Below are 18,430 nucleotides of genomic sequence, written 5' to 3'. Positions count from 1 at the left end.
AGAACGCTCCCTCCATGGGTTCTATCTAGAGTCACTGTGAGAACGCTCCATCCTTGGGTTCTATCTAGAGTCATAGTGAGAACGCTCCCTCCTTGGGTTCTATCTAGAGTCACTGTGAGAACGCGCCCTCCGTGGGTTCTATCCAGAGTCACTGTGAGAACGCTTCCTCCTTGGGTTCTATCCAGAGTCACTGTGAGAACGCTCCCTCCTTGGGTTCTGTCTACAGTCACTGTGAGAACGCTCTCTCCGTGGGTTCTATCTAGAGTCACTGTGAGAACGCTCTCTCCGTGGGTTCTACCTAGAGTCACTGTGAGAACGCTCCCTCCTTGGGTTCTATCTAGAGTCACTGTGAGAACGCTCTCTCCATGGGTTCTACCTAGAGTCACTGTGAGAACGCTCCCTCCGTGGGTTCTATCCAGAGTCACTGTGAGAACGCTCCCTCCGTGGGTTCTATGTAGAGTCACTGTGAGAACGCTTCCTCCGTGAGTTCTATCTAGAGTCACTGCGAGAACGCTCCCTCCGTGGGTTCTATGTAGAGTCACTGTGAGAACTCTCCCTCCTTGGGTTCTATCCAGAGTCACTGTGAGAACTCTCCCTCCTTGGGTTCTATCCAGAGTCACTGTGAGAACGCTCCCTCCGTGGGTTCTATGTAGAGTCACTGTGAGAACTCTCCCTCCTTGGGTTCTATCCAGAGTCACTGTGAGAACGCTCCCTCCTTGGGTTCTATCTAGAGTCACTGTGAGAACGCTCCCTCCTTGGGTTCTATCCAGAGTCACTGTGAGAACGCTCCCTCCGTGGGTTCTATGTAGAGTCACTGTGAGAACGCTCCCTCCTTGGGTTCTATCTAGAGTCACTGTGAGAACGCTCCCTCCTTGGGTTCTATCCAGAGTCACTGTGAGAACGCTCCCTCCGTGGGTTCTATCTAGAGTGACTGTGAGAGCGCTCCCTCCTTGGGTTCTATCCAGAGTCGCTGTGAGAACGCTCCCTCCTTGGGTTCTATCTAGAGTCACTGTGAGAACGCTTCCTCTGTGGGTTCTATGTAGAGTCACTGTGAGAACGCTCCCTCCTTGGGTTCTATCTAGAGTCACTGTGAGAACGCTCCCTCCGTGGGTACTATCTAGAGTCACTGTGAGAACGCTCCCTCCTTGTGTTCTATCTAGAGTCACTGTGAGAACGCTTCCTCTGTGGTTTCTATGTAGAGTCACTGTGAGAACGCTCCCTCCTTGGGTTCTTTCTAGAGTCACTGTGAGAACGCCCCCTCCTTGGGTTCTATCTAGAGTCACTGTGAGAACGCTCCCTCCTTGGGTTTTATCTAGAGTCACTGTGAGAACGCTCCCTCAGTGGGTTCTATCTAGAGTCACTGTGAGAACGCTCCCTCCTTGTGTTCTATCTAGAATCACTGTGAGAACGCTCCCTCCGTGGGTTCTATCTAGAGTCACTGTGAGAACGCTCCCTCCTTGTGTTCTATCTAGAGTCACTGTGAGAACGCTCCCTCCTTGGGTTCTATCCAGAGTCACTGTGAGAACGCTCCCTCCGTGGGTTCTATCTAGAGTGACTGTGAGAACGCTCCCTCCTTCGGTTCTATCTAGAGTCACTGTGAGAACGCTCCCTCCTTGGGTTCTATCTAGAGTCACTGTGAGAACGCTCCCTCCTTGGGTTCTATCCAGAGTCACTGTGAGAACGCTCCCTCCGTGGGTTCTATGTAGAGTCACTGTGAGAACGCTCCCTCCTTGGGTTCTATCTAGAGTCACTGTGAGAACGCTCCCTCCTTGGATTCTATCCAGAGTCACTGTGAGAACGCTCCCTCCTTGGGTTCTATCCAGAGTCACTGTGAGAACGCTCCCTCCGTGGGTTCTATGTAGAGTCACTGTGAGAAAGCTCCCTCCTTGGGTTCTATCTAGAGTCACTGTGAGAACGCTCCCTCCTTGGGTTCTATCCAGAGTCACTGTGAGAACGCTCCCTCCGTGGGTTCTATCTAGAGTGACTGTGAGAGCGCTCCCTCCTTGGGTTCTATCCAGAGTCGCTGTAAGAACGCTCCCTCCTTGGGTTCTATCTAGAGTCACTGTGAGAACGCTTCCTCTGTGGGTTCTATGTAGAGTCACTGTGAGAACGCTCCCTCCTTGGGTTCTATCTAGAGTCACTGTGAGAACGCTCCCTCCGTGGGTTCTATCTAGAGTCACTGTGAGAACGCTCCCTCCTTGTGTTCTATCTAGAATCACTGTGAGAACGCTCCCTCCTTGGGTTCTATCCAGAGTCACTGTGAGAACGCTCCCTCCGTGGGTTCTATCCAGAGTCGCTATGAGAACGCTCCCTCCTTGGGTTCTATCTCGAGTCACTGTGAGAACGCTCCCCCCTTGGGTTCTATCTAGAGTCACTGTGAGAACGCTTCCTCTGTGGGTTCTATGTAGAGTCACTGTGAGAACGCTCCCTCCTTGGGTTCTATCTAAAGTCACTGTGAGAACGCCCCCTCCTTGGGTTCTATCTAGAGTCACTGTGAGAACGCTCCCTCCTTGTGTTTTATCTAGAGTCACTCTGAGAACGCTCCCTCAGTGGGTTCTATCTAGAGTCACTGTGAGAAGGCTCCCTCCTTGGGTTCTATGTAGAGTCACTGTGAGAACGCTCCCTCCTTGGGTTCTTTCTAGAGTCACTGTGAGAACGCCCCCTCCTTGGGTTCTATCTAGAGTCACTGTCAGAACGCTCCCTCCTTGGGCTCTATCCAGAGTCACTGTGAGAACGCTCTCTCCTTGGGTTCTATTTAGAGTCACTGTGAGAACGCTCCCTCCTTGGGTTCTATCTAGAGTCACTGTGAGAACGCTCCCTCCGTGGGTTCTATTTAGAGTCACTGTGAGAACGCTTCCTCTGTGGGTTCTATGTAGAGTCACTGTGAGAACGCTCCCTCCGTGGGTTCTATCTAGAGTGACTGTGAGAACGCTCCCTCCTTGGGTTCTATGTAGAGTCACTGTGAGAACGCTCCCTCCTTGGGTTCTATCTAGAGTCACTGTGAGAACGCTTCCTCTGTGGGTTCTATGTAGAGTCACTGTGAGAACGCTCCCTCCTTGGGTTCTATCTAGAGTCACTGTGAGAACGCTCCCTCCTCGGGTTCTATCTAGAGTCACTGTGAGAACGCTGCCTCCTTGGGTTCTATCTAGAGTCACTGTGAAAACACTCCCTCCTTGTGTTCTATCTAGAATCACTGTGAGAACGCTCCCTCCGTGGGTTCTATCTAGAGTCACTGTGAGAACGCTCCCTCCTTGGGTTCTATCTAGAGTCACTGTGAGAACGCTTCCTCTGTGGGTTCTATGTAGAGTCACTGTGAAAACGCTCCCTCCTAGGGTTCTATCTAGAGTCGCTGTGAGAACGCTCCCTCCTTGGGCTCTATCCAGAGTCACTGTGAGAACGCTCCCTCCGTGGGTTCTATCTAGAGTGACTGTGAGAACGCTCCCTCCTTGGGTTCTATCTAGAGTCACTCTGAGAATGCTCCCTCCGTGGGTTCTATTTAGAGTCACTGTGAGAACGCTCCCTCCGTGGGTTCTATGTAGAGTCACTGAGAGAACGCTCCCTCCTTGGGTTCTATCTAGAGTCACTGTGAGAACGCTCCCTCCTTGGGTTCTATCCAGAGTCACTGTGAGAACGCTCCCTCCGTGGGTTCTATGTAGAGTCACTGTGAGAACGCTCCCTCCGTGGGTTCTGTCTAGAGTCACTGTGAGAACGCTCCCTCCGTGGGTTCTATCTAGAGTCACTGTGAGAACGCTCCCTCCGTGGGTTCTATCTAGAGTCACTGTGAGAACGCTCCCTCCGTGGGTTCTATCTAGAGTCACTGTGAGAACGCTCCCTCCTTGGGTTCTATCCAGAGTCACTGTGAGAACGCTCCCTCCTTGGGTTCTACCTAGAGTCACTGTGAGAACGCTCCCTCCTTGGCTTCTATCCAGAGTCACTGTGCGAACGCTCCCTCCTTGGGTTCTACCTAGAGTCACTGTGAGAACGCTCCCTCCTTGGGTTCTATCTAGAGTCACTGTGAGAACGCTCCCTCCTTGGGTTCTATCCAGAGTCACTGTGCGAACGCTCCCTCCTTGGGTTCTATCCAGAGTCACTGTGCGAACGCTCCCTCCTTGGGTTCTATCTAGAATCACTGTGAGAACGCTCCCTCCTTGGGTTCTATCTAGAGTCACTGTGAGAATGCTCCCTCCTTGGGTTCTATCTAGAGTCACTGTGCGAACGCTCCCTCCTTGGGTTCTACCTAGAGTCACTGTGAGAACGCTCCCTCCATGGGTTCTATGTAGAGTGACTGTGAGAACGCTCCCTCCGTGGGTTCTATCTAGAGTCACTGTGAGAACGCTCCCTCCATGGGTTCTATCTAGAGTCACTGTGAGAACGCTCCCTCCGTGGGTTCTATGTAGAGTCACTGTGAGAACGCTCCCTCCGTGGGTCCTATCTAGAGTCACTGTGAGAACGCTCCCTCCTTGGGTTTTATCTAGAGTCACTGTGAGAACGCTCCCTCCTTGGGTTCTATCTAGAGTCACTGTGAGAACGCTCCCTCCTTGGGTTCTATCTAGAGTCACTGTGAGAACGCTCCCTCCTTGGGTTCTATGTAGAGTCACTGTGAGAACGCTCCCTCCTTGGGTTCTATGTAGAGTCACTGTGAGAACGCTCCCTCCGTGGGTTCTATCCAGAGTCACTGTGAGAACGCTCCCTCCGTGGGTTCTATGTAGAGTCACTGTGAGAACGCTCCCTCCTTGGGTTCTATCTAGAGTCACTGTGAGAACGCTCCCTCCTTGGGTTCTATCTAGATTCACTGTGAGAACGCTCCCTCCTTGGGTTTTATCTAGAGTCACTGTGAGAACTCTCCCTCCATGGGTTCTATCTAGAGTCACTGTGAGAACGCTCCCTCCTTGGGTTCTATGTAGAGTCACTGTGAGAACGCTCCCTCCTTGGGTTCTCTCTAGAGTCGCTGTGAGAACGCTCCCTCCTTGGGTTTTATCTAGAGTCACTGTGAGAACGCTCCCTCTGTGGGTTCTATCCAGAGTCACTGTGAGAACGCTCCCTCCTTGGGTTCTATCTAGATTCACTGTGAGAACGCTCCCTCCTTGGGTTTTATCTAGAGTCACTGTGAGAACGCTCCCTCCATGGGTTCTATCTAGAGTCACTGTGAGAACGCTCCCTCCTTGGGCTCTATCCAGAGTCACTGTGAGAACGCTCTCCCTGTGGGTTCTATCCAGAGTCACTGTGAGAACGCTCCCTCCTTGGGTTCTATCTAGATTTACTGTGAGAACGCTCCCTCCTTGGGTTCTATCTAGATTTACTGTGAGAACGCTCCCTCCTTGGGTTTTATCTAGAGTCACTGTGAGAACGCTCCCTCCTTGGGTTTTATCTAGAGTTACTGTGAGAACGCTCCCTCCTTGGGTTCTATGTAGAGTCACTGTGAGAACGCTCCCTCCTTGGGTTCTCTCTAGAGTCGCTGTGAGAACGCTCCCTCCTTGGGTTTTATCTAGAGTCACTGTGAGAACGCTCCCTCCGTGGGTTCTATCCAGAGTCACTGTGAGAACGCTCCCTCCTTGGGTTCTATCTAGATTCACTGTGAGAACGCTCCCTCCTTGGGTTTTATCTAGAGTCACTGTGAGAACGCTCCCTCCATGGGTTCTATCTAGAGTCACTGTGAGAACGCTCCCTCCTTGGGTTTTATCTAGAGTCACTGTGAGAACGCTCCCTCCTTGGGTTCTATCTAGAGTCACTGTGAGAACGCTCCCTTGGGTTCTATCTAGAGTCACTGTGAGAACGCTCCCTCCTAGGCATCTATCTAGAGTCACTGTGAGAACGCTCCCTCCTTGGGTTCTATCTAGAGTCACTGTGAGAACGCTCCCTCCTTGGCATCTATCTAGAGTCACTGAGAGAACGCTCCCTCCTTGGCATCTATCTAGAGTCACTGAGAGAACGCTCCCTCCTTGGGTTCTATCCAGAGCCACTGTGAGAACGCTCCCTCCTTGGCATCTATCTAGAGTCACTGTGAGAACGCTCCCTTGGGTTCTATCTAGAGTCACTGTGAGAACGCTCCCTCCTTGGCATCTATCTAGAGTCACTGAGAGAACGCTCCCTCCTTGGGTTCTATCCAGAGCCACTGTGAGATCGCTCCCTCCTTGGCATCTATCTAGAGTCACTGTGAGAACGCTCCCTCCTTGGGTTCTATCTAGAGTCACTGTGAGAACGCTCCCTCCTTGAGTTCTATCTAGAGTCACTGTGAGAACGCTCCCTCCTTGGGTTCTATGTAGAGTCACTGTGAGAACGCTCCCTCCTTGGGTTCTATGTAGAGTCACTGTGAGAACGCTCCCTCCTTGGGTTCTATCTAGAGTCACTGTGAGAACGCTCCCTCCTTGGGTTCTATCTAGAGTCACTGTGAGAACGCTCCCTCCTTGGGTTTTATCTAGAGTTACTGTGAGAACGCTCCCTCCTTGGGTTCTATGTAGAGTCGCTGTGAGAACGCTCCCTCCTTGGGTTCTATGTAGAGTCGCTGTGAGAACGCTCCCTCCTTTGTGAGAATGATTCTAGTCTCTGCTGTCTCTCTGAGACTGCTCCTTGTGTTCTAGAGCTCGCTCCAGGTCTCTGCTGTCTCCGTGAGACTGCCCTTTGGTGCTAGAGTGGCACTCTGTTGCCTCTGATGTGCCTGACCCCAGGGGCCCGGGGCCCCTGACTGGGCCTCAGGTGAGGAGGGCTCAGGCCCCTGGCATGGATCCTTGACCTCTCACCCCTGCCCTGCTTGCATTGGTGCATCCAAGAAACAATGTCCCGATAGGTAATGATGTACAGTCAATTAATTATGCATGCGCATAGCATTGCTAGCAAGGAACAAGGGGAACACTCTTTGAATTGAAACAAGACAGTTAATCATCTTATTTTATGATGCAAGTTCACGGCCAGTAGTACACAGCTTTGAGCAGCACTGCATCAAATCAATTTAGTGACAACCATACAAAACTTGGTGCTCTAACAGAGTGACTGTAGTGAAAGTGGCGACGCAAGTGAAAGAGTGAACAGCATGCTAGCAATGCTATGTGCATGCATAATTAATTGACTGTACATCATTACCTATCGGGACATTGTTTCTTGGATGCACCTTCCTTACCCAGTCCTGATTTGGTATATGGGTCACACTCCTGTAATATTTACTGCTGCTTGCATTGGTGGCGCAGGGTCTAAAGGCTCTGGAGTCAGGGTCAGGGTGCATGCTAGCCTCCTCTTGGGTTCATACCCTGGCAGGGTGGGGGGCCAGGGCTGTGACCCCAGGGGCGTTCCTTCCGGGTCACCGAGCATGCTAGCCTCCTCTTGGGTTCATACCCTGGCAGGGTGGGGGGCCAGGGCTGTGACCCTAGCAGCGTTCCTTCCGGGTCACCGAGCATGCTAGCCTCCTCTTGGGTTCATACCCTGGCAGGGTGGGGGGCCAGGGCTGTGACCCCAGGGGCGTTCCTTCCGGGTCACCGAGCATGCTAGCCTCCTCTTGGGTTCATACCCTGGCAGGGTGGGGGGCCAGGGCTGTGACCCTAGCAGCGTTCCTTCCGGGTCACCGAGCATGCTAGCCTCCTCTTGGGTTCATACCCTGGCAGGGTGGGGGGCCAGGGCTGTGACCCTAGCAGCGTTCCTTCCGGGTCACCGAGCATGCTAGCCTCCTCTTGGGTTCATACCCTGGCAGGGTGGGGGGCCAGGGCTGTGACCCCAGGGGCGTTCCTTCCGGGTCACCGAGCATGCTAGCCTCCTCTTGGGTTCATACCCTGGCAGGGTGGGGGGCCAGGGCTGTGACCCTAGCAGCGTTCCTTCCGGGTCACCGAGCATGCTAGCCTCCTCTTGGGTTCATACCCTGGCAGGGTGGGGGGCCAGGGCTGTGACCCTAGCAGCGTTCCTTCCGGGTCACCGAGCATGCTAGCCTCCTCTTGGGTTCATACCCTGGCAGGGTGGGGGGCCAGGGCTGTGACCCCAGGGGCGTTCCTTCCGGGTCACCGAGCATGCTAGCCTCCTCTTGGGTTCATACCCTGGCAGGGTGGGGGGCCAGGGCTGTGACCCTAGCAGCGTTCCTTCCGGGTCACCGAGCATGCTAGCCTCCTCTTGGGTTCATACCCTGGCAGGGTGGGGGGCCAGGGCTGTGACCCTAGCAGCGTTCCTTCCGGGTCACCGAGCATGCTAGCCTCCTCTTGGGCTCCAGCATCTGTTCTAAGTCTCTTCTCTTCTCTTCTCTTCTTTGCAGGGGAGTCCGGGGCTGCCTGGTTTGCCCGGAGTGCGGGGGAAAGCTGGCCTTGTGGTATGTATGTGCCAACGTTGTTCTTACCCTGTCTGTGATTATTGCCGCTGCTTTGAGCCCGCAGCAGCTCCACCTTTGGTATCCTGGGGCGTTTATGACCTGTGGTAGATCAGCAGAGCCTGCAGACTTCAAGACTGCCCTTCATTCCTCGGTGACCTCTCTCACGCCTCAGTGAGACCTCAGGGGGCTCCTTTAGACTACAGGGGACCCCCTCAAACCTCTCTAAGGCGCCTCAACTCCTGTGAGCCCCTTCAGACACCTGAGAGCTCTCACACCTCAGCGCCCTCCTGCAGCCCCAGTGACTCCCCCAGATATCAATGATCCCTCTCAGACCCCACTGATCCCTCTCAGACCCCAATGAGCCCTCTCAGACCCCACTGATCCCTCTCAGACCCCCCTGAGCCCTCTCAGACCCCACTGATCCCTCTCAGACCCCACTGAGCCCTCTCAGACCTCACTGAGCCCACTCAGACCTCAGTGATCCCTCTCAGACCCCACTGATCCCACTCAGACCTCGGTGATCCCTCCCAGACCTCACTGATCCCTCTCAGACCCCAATGAGCCCTCTCAGACCTCACTGATCCCTCTCAGACCTCAGTGATCCCTCTCAGACCTCAGTGATCCCTCTCAGACCCCACTGATCCCTCTCAGACCCCAATGAGCCCTCTCAGACCCCACTGATCCCTCTCAGACCTCAGTGATCCCTCTCAGACCCCACTGATCCCTCTCAGACCCCACTGATCCCTCTCAGACCCCAATGAGCCCTCTCAGAGCCCTCACAGACCTCACTGAGCCCTCTCAGACCTCACTGAGCCCACTCAGATCTCAGTGAGCCCTCTCATACCTCACTGAGCCCACTCAGACCTCACTGATCTCTCTCAGACCCCACTGATCCCTCTCAGACCCCAATGAGCCCTCTCAGAGCCCTCACAGACCTCACTGAGCCCTCTCAGACCTCACTGAGCCCACTCAGATCTCAGTGAGCCCTCTCATACCTCACTGAGCCCACTCAGACCTCACTGATCCCTCTCAGACCCCACTGATCCCTCTCAGACCCCAATGAGCCCTCTCAGACCCCACTGATCCCTCTCAGAGCCCTCACTGAGCCCTCTCAGACCTCAGTGAGCCCTCTCAGACCCCACTGAGCCCTCTCAGACCTCACTGAGCCCTCTCAGATCTCAGTGAGCCCTCTCATACCTCAGTGAGCCCTCTTATACCTCAGTGATCCCTCTTATACCTCAGTGAGCCCTCTCAGACCTCAGTGATCCCTCTCAGACCTCAGTGAGCCCTCTCAGACCTCAGTGATCCCTCTCAGACCTCAGTGAGCCCTCTCAGACCTCAGTGATCCCTCTCAGACCTCAGTGAGCCCTCTCATCACTCATTGAGCCCTCTCAGACCTCAGTGATCCATCTCAGACCTCAGTGAGCCCTTTCATACCTCAGTGAGCCCTCTCAGACCTCAGTGATCCCTCTCATACCTCAGTGAGCCCTCTCAGACCTCAGTGATCCCTCTCAGACCTCAGTGAGCCCTCTCATACCTCATTGAGCCCTCTCAGACCTCAGTGAGCCCTTTCATACCTCAGTGAGCCCTCTCATACCTTAGTGAGCCCTCTCAAACCTCACTGAGCCCTCTCAGACCCCACTGATCCCTCTCAGACCTCAGTGATCCCTCTCAGACCTCAGTGAGCCCTCTCAGACCTCAGTGATCCCTCTCAGACCCCACTGATCCCTCTCAGACCTCAGTGATCCCTCTCAGACCTCAGTGATCCCTCTCAGACCTCAGTGATCCCTCTCAGACCCCATTGAGCCCTCTCAGATCCCACTGAGCCCACTCAGACCTCAGTGATCCCTCCCAGACCTCAGTGATCCCTCTCAGACCCCAATGAGCCCTCTCAGACCCCACTGATCCCTCCCTCTCAGACCCCACTGAGCCCTCTCAGACCCCAATGAGCCCTCTCAGACCTCAGTGATCCCTCTCAGACCTCAGTGAGACCTCTCAGACCTCAGTGATCCCTCTCATACCTCAGTGATCCCTCCCAGACCTCATTGGGCCATCTCAGACCCCACTGATCCCTCTCAGACCCCACTGATCCCACTCAGACCTCAGTGATCCCTCCCAGACCTCACTGATCCCTCTCAGACCCAATGAGCCCTCTCAGACCCCACTGAGCCCACTCAGACCTCATTGATCCCTCTCAGACCCCACTGAGCCCACTCAGACCTCACTGATCCCTCTCAGACCTCACTGATCCCTCTCAGACCTCAGTGATCCCTCTCAGACCCCACTGAGCCCTCTCAGACCCAATGAGCCCTCTCAGACCCCACTGATCCCTCTCAGACCCAATGAGCCCTCTCAGACCTCAGTGATACCTCTCAGACCCCACTGAGCCCTCTCAGACCTCAGTGATCCCTCTCAGACCCCACTTATCCCTCTCAGACCCCAATGAGCCCTCTCAGACCCCACTGAGCCCACTCAGACCTCAGTGATCCCTCTCAGACCCCACTGAGCCCACTCAGACCTCACTGATCCCTCTCAGACCTCACTGATCCCTCTCAGACCTCAGTGATCCCTCTCAGACCCCACTGAGCCCTCTCAGACCCAATGAGCCCTCTCAGACCCCACTGATCCCTCTCAGACCCAATGAGCCCTCTCAGACCTCAGTGATACCTCTCAGACCCCACTGAGCCCTCTCAGACCTCAGTGATCCCTCTCAGACCCCACTTATCCCTCTCAGACCCCAATGAGCCCTCTCAGACCCCACTGATCCCTCCCTCTCAGACCTCACTGAGCCCTCTCAGACCCCACCGATCCCTCTCAGACCCCACCGATCCCTCTCAGACCCCACTTATCCCTCTCAGACCCCACTGAGCCCACTCAGACCCCACTGAGCCTTCTCAGACCCCACTGAGCCTTCTCAGACCCCACTGATACCACTCAGACCTCAGTGATCCCTCCCAGACCTCAGTGATCCCTCCCAGACCTCATTGAGCCCTCTCATACCTCAGTGAGCCCTTTCATACCTCAGCACCCTCCTACAGCCCCAGTGACTCCCCCAGACCTCATTGATCCCTCTCAGACCTCAGTGGTCCCTCTCAGACCCCACTCAGGCCACTCAGACCCCACTGAGCCTTCTCAGACCCCACTGAGCCTTCTCAGACCCCTCTGAGCCCACTCAGACCTCAGTGATCCCTCTCAGACCCCACTGAGCCCTCTCATACCCCACTGAGCCTTCTCAGACACCTCTGAGCCCACTCAGACCTCAGTGATCCCTCTCAGACCTCAGTGATCCCTCTCAGACCTCACTGATCCCTCTCATACCCCAGTGATCCCTCTCAGACCCCACTGAACCCTCGCAGACCTCAGTGATCCCTCTCAGACCTCACTGATCCCTCTCATACCCCAGTGATCCTTCTCAGACCCCACTGAGCCCACCCAGACCCCAGTGATCCCTCTCAGACCCCACTGAGCCCTCTCAGACCTCAGGGATCCCTCTCAGACCTCAGTGAGCCCTCGCAGACCCCACTGAGCCCACTCAGACCGCTGTGATCCCTCTCAGACCTCAGTGATCCCTCTCAGACCATAGTGATACCTCTCATAACTCAGGGATCCCTCTCAGACCTCAGTGATCCCTTTCAGACCTCAGTGATCCCACTCAGACCTCAGGGATCCCTCCCAGACCTCATTGAGCCCTCTCATACCTCAGTGATCATTCTCAGACCTCAGTGATCCCTCTCATACCTCAGTGATCCCTCTCATACCTCTGTGATCCCTCTCAGACCTCACTGAGCCCTCACAGACCTCAGTGATCCCTCTCAGACCTCACTGAGCCCACTCAGACCTCAGTGATCCCTCTCATACCTCAGCAATCCCTCTCAGACCCCACTGAGCCCTCTCAGACCTCAGTGATCCCTCTTAGACCTCAGTGAGCCCACTCAGACCTCAGTGATCCCTCTCATACCTCAGCGATCCCTCTCAGACCCCACTGAGCCCTCTCAGACCTCAGGGATCGCTCTCAGACCTCAGTGAGCCCTCTCAGACCCCACTGAGCCCACTCAGACCTCAGTAATCCCTCTCAGACCTCAGTGATCCCTCTCAGACCATAGTGATCCCTCTCAGACCTCAGTGATCCCTCTCAGACCTCAGTGATCCCTCTCAGACCTCAGCAATCCCTCTCAGACCCCACTGAGCCCTCTCCGACCTCAGTGATCCCTCTCAGACCTCAGTGAGCCCTCTCAGACCTCATTGATCCCTCTCATACCTCAGCGATCCCTCTCAGACCCCACTGAGCCCTCTCAGACCTCAGGGATCCCTCTCAGACCTCAGTAATCCCTCTCAGACCTCAGTGATCCCTCTCAGACCATAGTGATCCCTCTCAGACCTCAGTGATCCCTCTCAGACCTCAGTGATCCCTCTCAGACCCCACTGAGCCCTCTCATACCTCAGTGATCCCTCTCAGACCTCAGGGATCCCTCCCCGACATCAGGGATCCCTCTCAGACCCCACTGATCCCTCTCATACCTCAGTGATCCCTCTCATACCTCAGGGATCCCTCTCAGACCTCACTGAACCCTCTCATACCTCAGTGATCCCTCTCATACCTCAGTGATCCCTCTCTTACCCCGGTGTCCCTCTCATACCTCAGTGATCCCTCTCTTACCCCGGTGATCCCTCTCATACCTCGGTGATCCCTCTCAGACCCCACTGATCCCTTTGACCTCACTGAGCCCTCTCACATCTCTGTGATCCCTCTTAGACCTCACTGAGCCCACTCACACCTCAGTGATCCCTCTCAGACCTTAGTGAGCCCACTCAGACCTCAGTGAGCCCTCGCATACCTCAGTGATACCTCTCAGACCCCACTGAGCCCTCTCAGACCTCAGTGATCCCTCTCATACCTCATTGAGCCCTCTCAGACCTCAGTGATCCCTCTCAGACCTTAGTGAGCCCTCTCAGACCCCACTGAGCCCTCTCATACCTCATTGATCCCTCTCAGACCTCAGTGATCCCTCTCAGACCCCACTGAGCCCTCTCAGACCTCAGTGATCCCTCTCAGACCTCAGTGATCCCTCTCAGACCCCACTGAGCCCTCTCATACCTCATTGAGCCCTCTCAGGCTTCACTGAGCCCTCTCATACCTCACTGAGCCCTCCCAGACCTCAGTGATCCCTCCCATACCTCAGTGAGCCTTCCCAGACCCCAGTGATTCCTCTCATACCTCAGTGATCCCTCTCATACGTCAGTGACTGCCCCAGATCTCAGTGATCCCTCTCAGACCTCACTGAGGCCACTCAGACTGAGCCCACTCCGACCTCAGTGGCCCCTCTCAGACCTCAGTAAACCCACTCAGACCTCAGTGATCCCTCCCAGACCTCACTGAGCCCACTCCGACCTCAGTGAGCCCTCTCAGACCTCAGTTTCACTCTCAGACCCCACTGAGCCCACTCAGACCTCAGTGATCCCTCTCAGACATCAGTGAGCCCTGTCAGACCCCACTGAGCCCTCTTAGACCTCAGTGTCCCTCTCAGACCTTACTGAGCTGTCTCCGACCTCAGTGAGCCCTCTCAACCCTCAGTGAGCCCTCTCAGACCTCAGTGAGACCTCTCAGACCTCAGTGAGCCCTCTCAGACCTCAGTGAGCCCCCTCAGACCACAATAAACCCACCCAGACCTCAGTGAGGCCTCTCGAACCTCTGTGAGCCCACTCAGACCTCACTGAGCCCTCTCAGACCTCAGTGAGCCCTCTCAAACCTCAGTGAGCCCTCTCAGACCTCAGTGAGACCTCTCAGACCACAGTAAACCCTATCAGACCTCAGAGTAATTTCAGATCTCAGGGAGTCCCCAAAGCACTCTCTTATGTAAGTGAACCTTCTGAGATCTCTGTGAGCCCTCTTGAGACCTGTGTGAGCAGTCTCTGGCCTCTATAAGCCGAAACCTATAAAAACCAACAAGAGGCCAAAACATGCCAGCTGGTACACCCCAGAACTCAGGACCATAAGGGTAACTGCCACCAACTGGAGAAACAATGGCGCGCCACCAAGAACCCTGCCGACAGAGCTGCTCAATAAACAGACCTCAGCAACTACCACCGGCACATCAAAGAAGCCAAGAAAGCTGCCATCGCCACCCGCATCTCTATCCACTCAAACAAACTCTTCAAAATAGTCAAAAAAACTCTCCAACCCGAAAGCCAAAGAGGACACCATCTACCCTTCCGAAGAACTCGGCGATACCCTGTCAGGCTACTTCCACAGTAAGATCACCAACATCTACAACAATTTCAACATCCAACCCACCACCATCAACCCTGACGAGCTCTGCCTACCAGCAAACATCAGCCACACCATCACCAACTGGTCATAGCTCACTGCCCGACCACCTAAGTCAACATGATCCACTCCGGGGCACCCACCACCTCTACAAACTTGTAATGAACCCAATCAGTACGCTGCTCACCAGCATCCTCTACACCTCCATCTCCACAGCAACCTTCCCGGACAGATGGAAGCGTCCAGACAGACTATCATTTTTTGGATCATTGGGGTCAGTGGAGGTTTCCTTCAGGAGGGGTCTCATACCCCTCCTAAAGAAAGCCTCTGCTTACCCAAACGATCTCAAAAACTATTGTCCGATCTCTTTGCTACCCTTCACGGCTAAAGTTCTCGAGAAAGCCACCAACCAACAGCTCACTGAATTCCTGGAATAAACCCATCTACTGAAAGCTCCAAATCAGGATTTTGTGCCACCCACAGCACTGAGACCGCGCTGATTGTTGCCACAGACATTAGAACACTCCTCAACCATGGAGAAATGGTGGCCTTGATCCTCCTCAACCTCTCGGCAGTGTTCGACAGTCTCCCACAACACCCTCCTAAACAGACTCCACACCAGAGGCATTCGCCATATCGTCTCAAGTGGATCGCCTCCTTCCTTAGAGGACGCACACGGAGCATCCAACTGGATCCCTTCATCTCCACAGCTAAAGACATTGTCTGCAGCTTTCAGCAAAGATCATCCCTCAGCACCACCCTGTACAACATCTACATATGACGCACCTTGCAGAAATGTTCAGATCCCACAGACGCAACATAATCTTCTTTGTAGACACTCAACTGATGCTTTCGCTTACCAAGGACCCATCCAGCATCAAAACCAACTTCTGCAAAGCCATGACCAACGTAGTCAAATGGATGAGAGACAACTTTCTCCAACTCAACCCCAACAAAACTGCAGTACTGATCTTCGGGAAGAACACTTATGCACGGGACCACAGTTGGTGGCCTGCAGAACACTTGGACCCACTGACCAACCATGCACGCAACCTCGGCATTATCCTCGACAGCCAACTGACCATGAAACGACAAGTTAACACAGTCGCCTCCTCCTGCTTCCACACGCTTTGCATGCTTCGCAGAATCTTTAGATAGATCCCACCCAACACCATAAAGACGTCACTAAGGCCATTGTCATCAGCTGGCTCGACTACAGCAGCACCCTATATACCGGCATCTCCATCTAGCTCCTCAGAAGACTCCAGACTATACAGAATGCCGAAGCCTGACTCATCCTGGACCTCCCCAAACAAACCCGCATCACCCCCCACCTGAGACACCTCCACTGGCACCCCACCCAAAAAGGTGCCGTTCAAGATCCTCACTCATGCCTACAAAGGCCTCCACAACTTAGGACCTGCCTACCTCAACCATCGAACTTCCACCAACCCACTAGACACCTGCGCTCCTCTTCACTCGCCCTCACCCCCCCACATCCGCCACATCCACAGCGGCAGCCACTCCTTTTCCAACATCGCAGCAAAGACCTGGATCAACCTCCCCCACCGGCTCTGGACGGTCCCCTCGCTGGCAGACTTCAGAGAGGGGCTCAAACCTGGCTTCACGACTGAGACGCAGCCCCCAGACAGCCCTGGGGTGACAGAGGTGTGCTTTGCAAATGCAGAGTGGTTAATTGATTGATTGATGTGAGGCCCCTCAGTCCTCTGTGCCCCCCCCAGAGACCTCTGTGTGGCCGTCAGTCCTCTGTGACCCCCCCCAGAGACCTCTGTGTGGCCGTCAGTCCTCTGTGACCCCCCCCAGAGACCTCTGTGTGGCCGTCAGTCCTCTGTGACCCCCCCCAGAGACCTCTGTGTGGCCGTCAGTCCTCTGTGAGCCCCAACAGACCTCTACAGGCCCCCAGAGACCTATGTGGGGCCCCTCACTCCTCTATGAGCCCCCAGAGACCTATGCAAGACCCCTCAGTCCTGTGTGAGTCCCCAGAGACCAATGTGAGCCCCCCCAATTCTCTGTGAGCCCCCAGAGACCTCTAAGAGGCCCCAGAGACCTATGTCAAACCCTGAGTCCTCTGTAGACCCCCAGAGACCTCTGTGAGGCCCCTTAGTCCTCTGTGGTCCCCCACAGACCTTTATACAGTCTTCACTACTATGTGAGCTCCCAGGGACCTATGTAAGGCCTCCGAGATCTATGTGAGACCCCTCAGTCCTCTGTGAGACCCCTCAGTCCTCTATGAGGCCCCTCAATCCTCTGTGAGGCCCATCAGTCCTCTGTGAGACCCCTCAATCCACTGTGAGGCCCATCAGTCCTCTGTGAGACCCCTCAATCCACTGTGAGGCCCCTCAATCCTCTGTGAGGCCCCTCAGTCCTCTATGAGGCCCCACAAACCTCTGTGAGGCCCCTCAATCCTCTGTGAGGCCCCTCAATCCTCTGTGAGGCCCCTCAGTCCTCTGTGAGACCCCTCAGTCCTCTATGAGGCCCCTCAATCCTCTGTGAGGCCCATCAGTCCTCTGTGAGACCCCTCAATCCACTGTGAGGTCCCTCAATCCTCTGTGGGTTCCCTTCTCAAACCTCAGTGACATCTCTGATCTCAGTGGGATCTCTCTGACTTCAGTGAGGCTCTATTCACTGCACGTAGCCCCCCGAGAGGTAAGTGAGTCCAGCTCTGTCTGACCCCAGATGACTTTGCAACCTTCAGTGCATCTGTAACTCCTGCATCTTACACCTTCTTCTTCTTTTGACTTCTGCAGGGAAAGCCAGGAGACAAAGGTGCTCTCGGGATTCAGGGTCCTCCAGGTGCTGAGGTGAGTGGCTCTTCATCTGGCTCTTCTACGTTCTCATGTCTTTGATACTGGTGGTTCTATTGGGATTCAGGGTCCTCCAGGAGCTGAGGTGAGTGGCTCTTCCTCTGGGCTCTTGTACGTTCTCATGTCTTTGATTCTGGTGGTTCTATTGGGATTCAGGGTCCTCCGGGTCCTGAGGTGAGTGGCTCTTCCTCTGGGCTCTTCTACGTTCTCATGTCTTTGATACTGGTGGTTCTATTAGGATTCAGGGTCCTCCAGGTCCTGAGGTGAGTGGCTCTTCATCTGGGCTCTTGTACGTTCTCATGTCTTTGATACTGGTGGTTCTATTAGGATTCAGGGTCCTCCAGGTCCTGAGGTGAGTGGCTCTTCCTCTGGGCTCTTCATAGTTCTCATGTCTTTGATGCTGGTGGTTCTCGTGGGATTCAGGGTCCTCCGGGTCCTGAGGTGAGTGGCTCTTCATCTGGGCTCTTCATAGTTCTCATGTCTTTGATACTGGTGGTTCTATTAGGATTCAGGGTCCTCCAGGTCCTGAGGTGAGTGGCTCTTCATCTGGGCTCTTGTACGTTCTCATGTCTTTGATACTGGTGGTTCTATTAGGATTCAGGGTCCTCCGGGTCCTGAGGTGAGTGGCTCTTCATCTGGGCTCTTGTACGTTCTCATGTCTTTGACACTGGTGGTTCTCTCTGGATTCAGGGTCCTCCAGGTCCTGAGGTGAGTGGCTCTTCATCTGGGCTCTTGTACACTCTCATGTCTTTGATACTGGTGGTTCTCGTGGGATTCAGGGTCCTCCTGTGGTATATAAATAAATAATACCGGATCTAGGTTTTACTGGACATAGCAATAACAGATAGCTCAATAAATAAGAGTCAAGATTCAAGGTAGTAGGAGTTTGCAGGTTTAATACAGCATAAGGACAGGAACAGGACAACCTGCACAGGAATAGGATGACAGGGCCCTGCAGGGGGGACATGGAATGAGCTGGCAAGGCCCGACAGCTGCCGGGGCTGGATCTGGGATGAGCGCGCTAACTTTAATAACAGTAGCAAACATATATACTAAAAC

The 18,430-nt window shown here is 54.4% G+C and overlaps 1 protein-coding gene across 1 annotated transcript in view; it reads left to right on the top strand.

The window, feature by feature from the left end:
* Positions 1-18,430, top strand: part of COL27A1 (collagen type XXVII alpha 1 chain) — a 1,232,768-nt gene that overhangs the window by 672,083 nt on the left and 542,255 nt on the right. Inside the window, exons 18-19 of the mRNA XM_078646681.1 lie at positions 8,228-8,281; positions 17,315-17,368. Of these exons, the coding sequence (XP_078502807.1) occupies positions 8,228-8,281; positions 17,315-17,368 (108 nt within the window). The remainder of the gene's footprint in view (positions 1-8,227; positions 8,282-17,314; positions 17,369-18,430) is intronic.

Source organism: Lissotriton helveticus, chromosome 5_2 (assembly GCF_964261635.1).
Source record: "Lissotriton helveticus chromosome 5_2, aLisHel1.1, whole genome shotgun sequence".
Taxonomy (NCBI): domain Eukaryota; kingdom Metazoa; phylum Chordata; class Amphibia; order Caudata; family Salamandridae; genus Lissotriton; species Lissotriton helveticus.
Note: the sequence above shows the minus strand (reverse complement) of the source record. Positions and strands in the feature narration are given on the sequence as shown.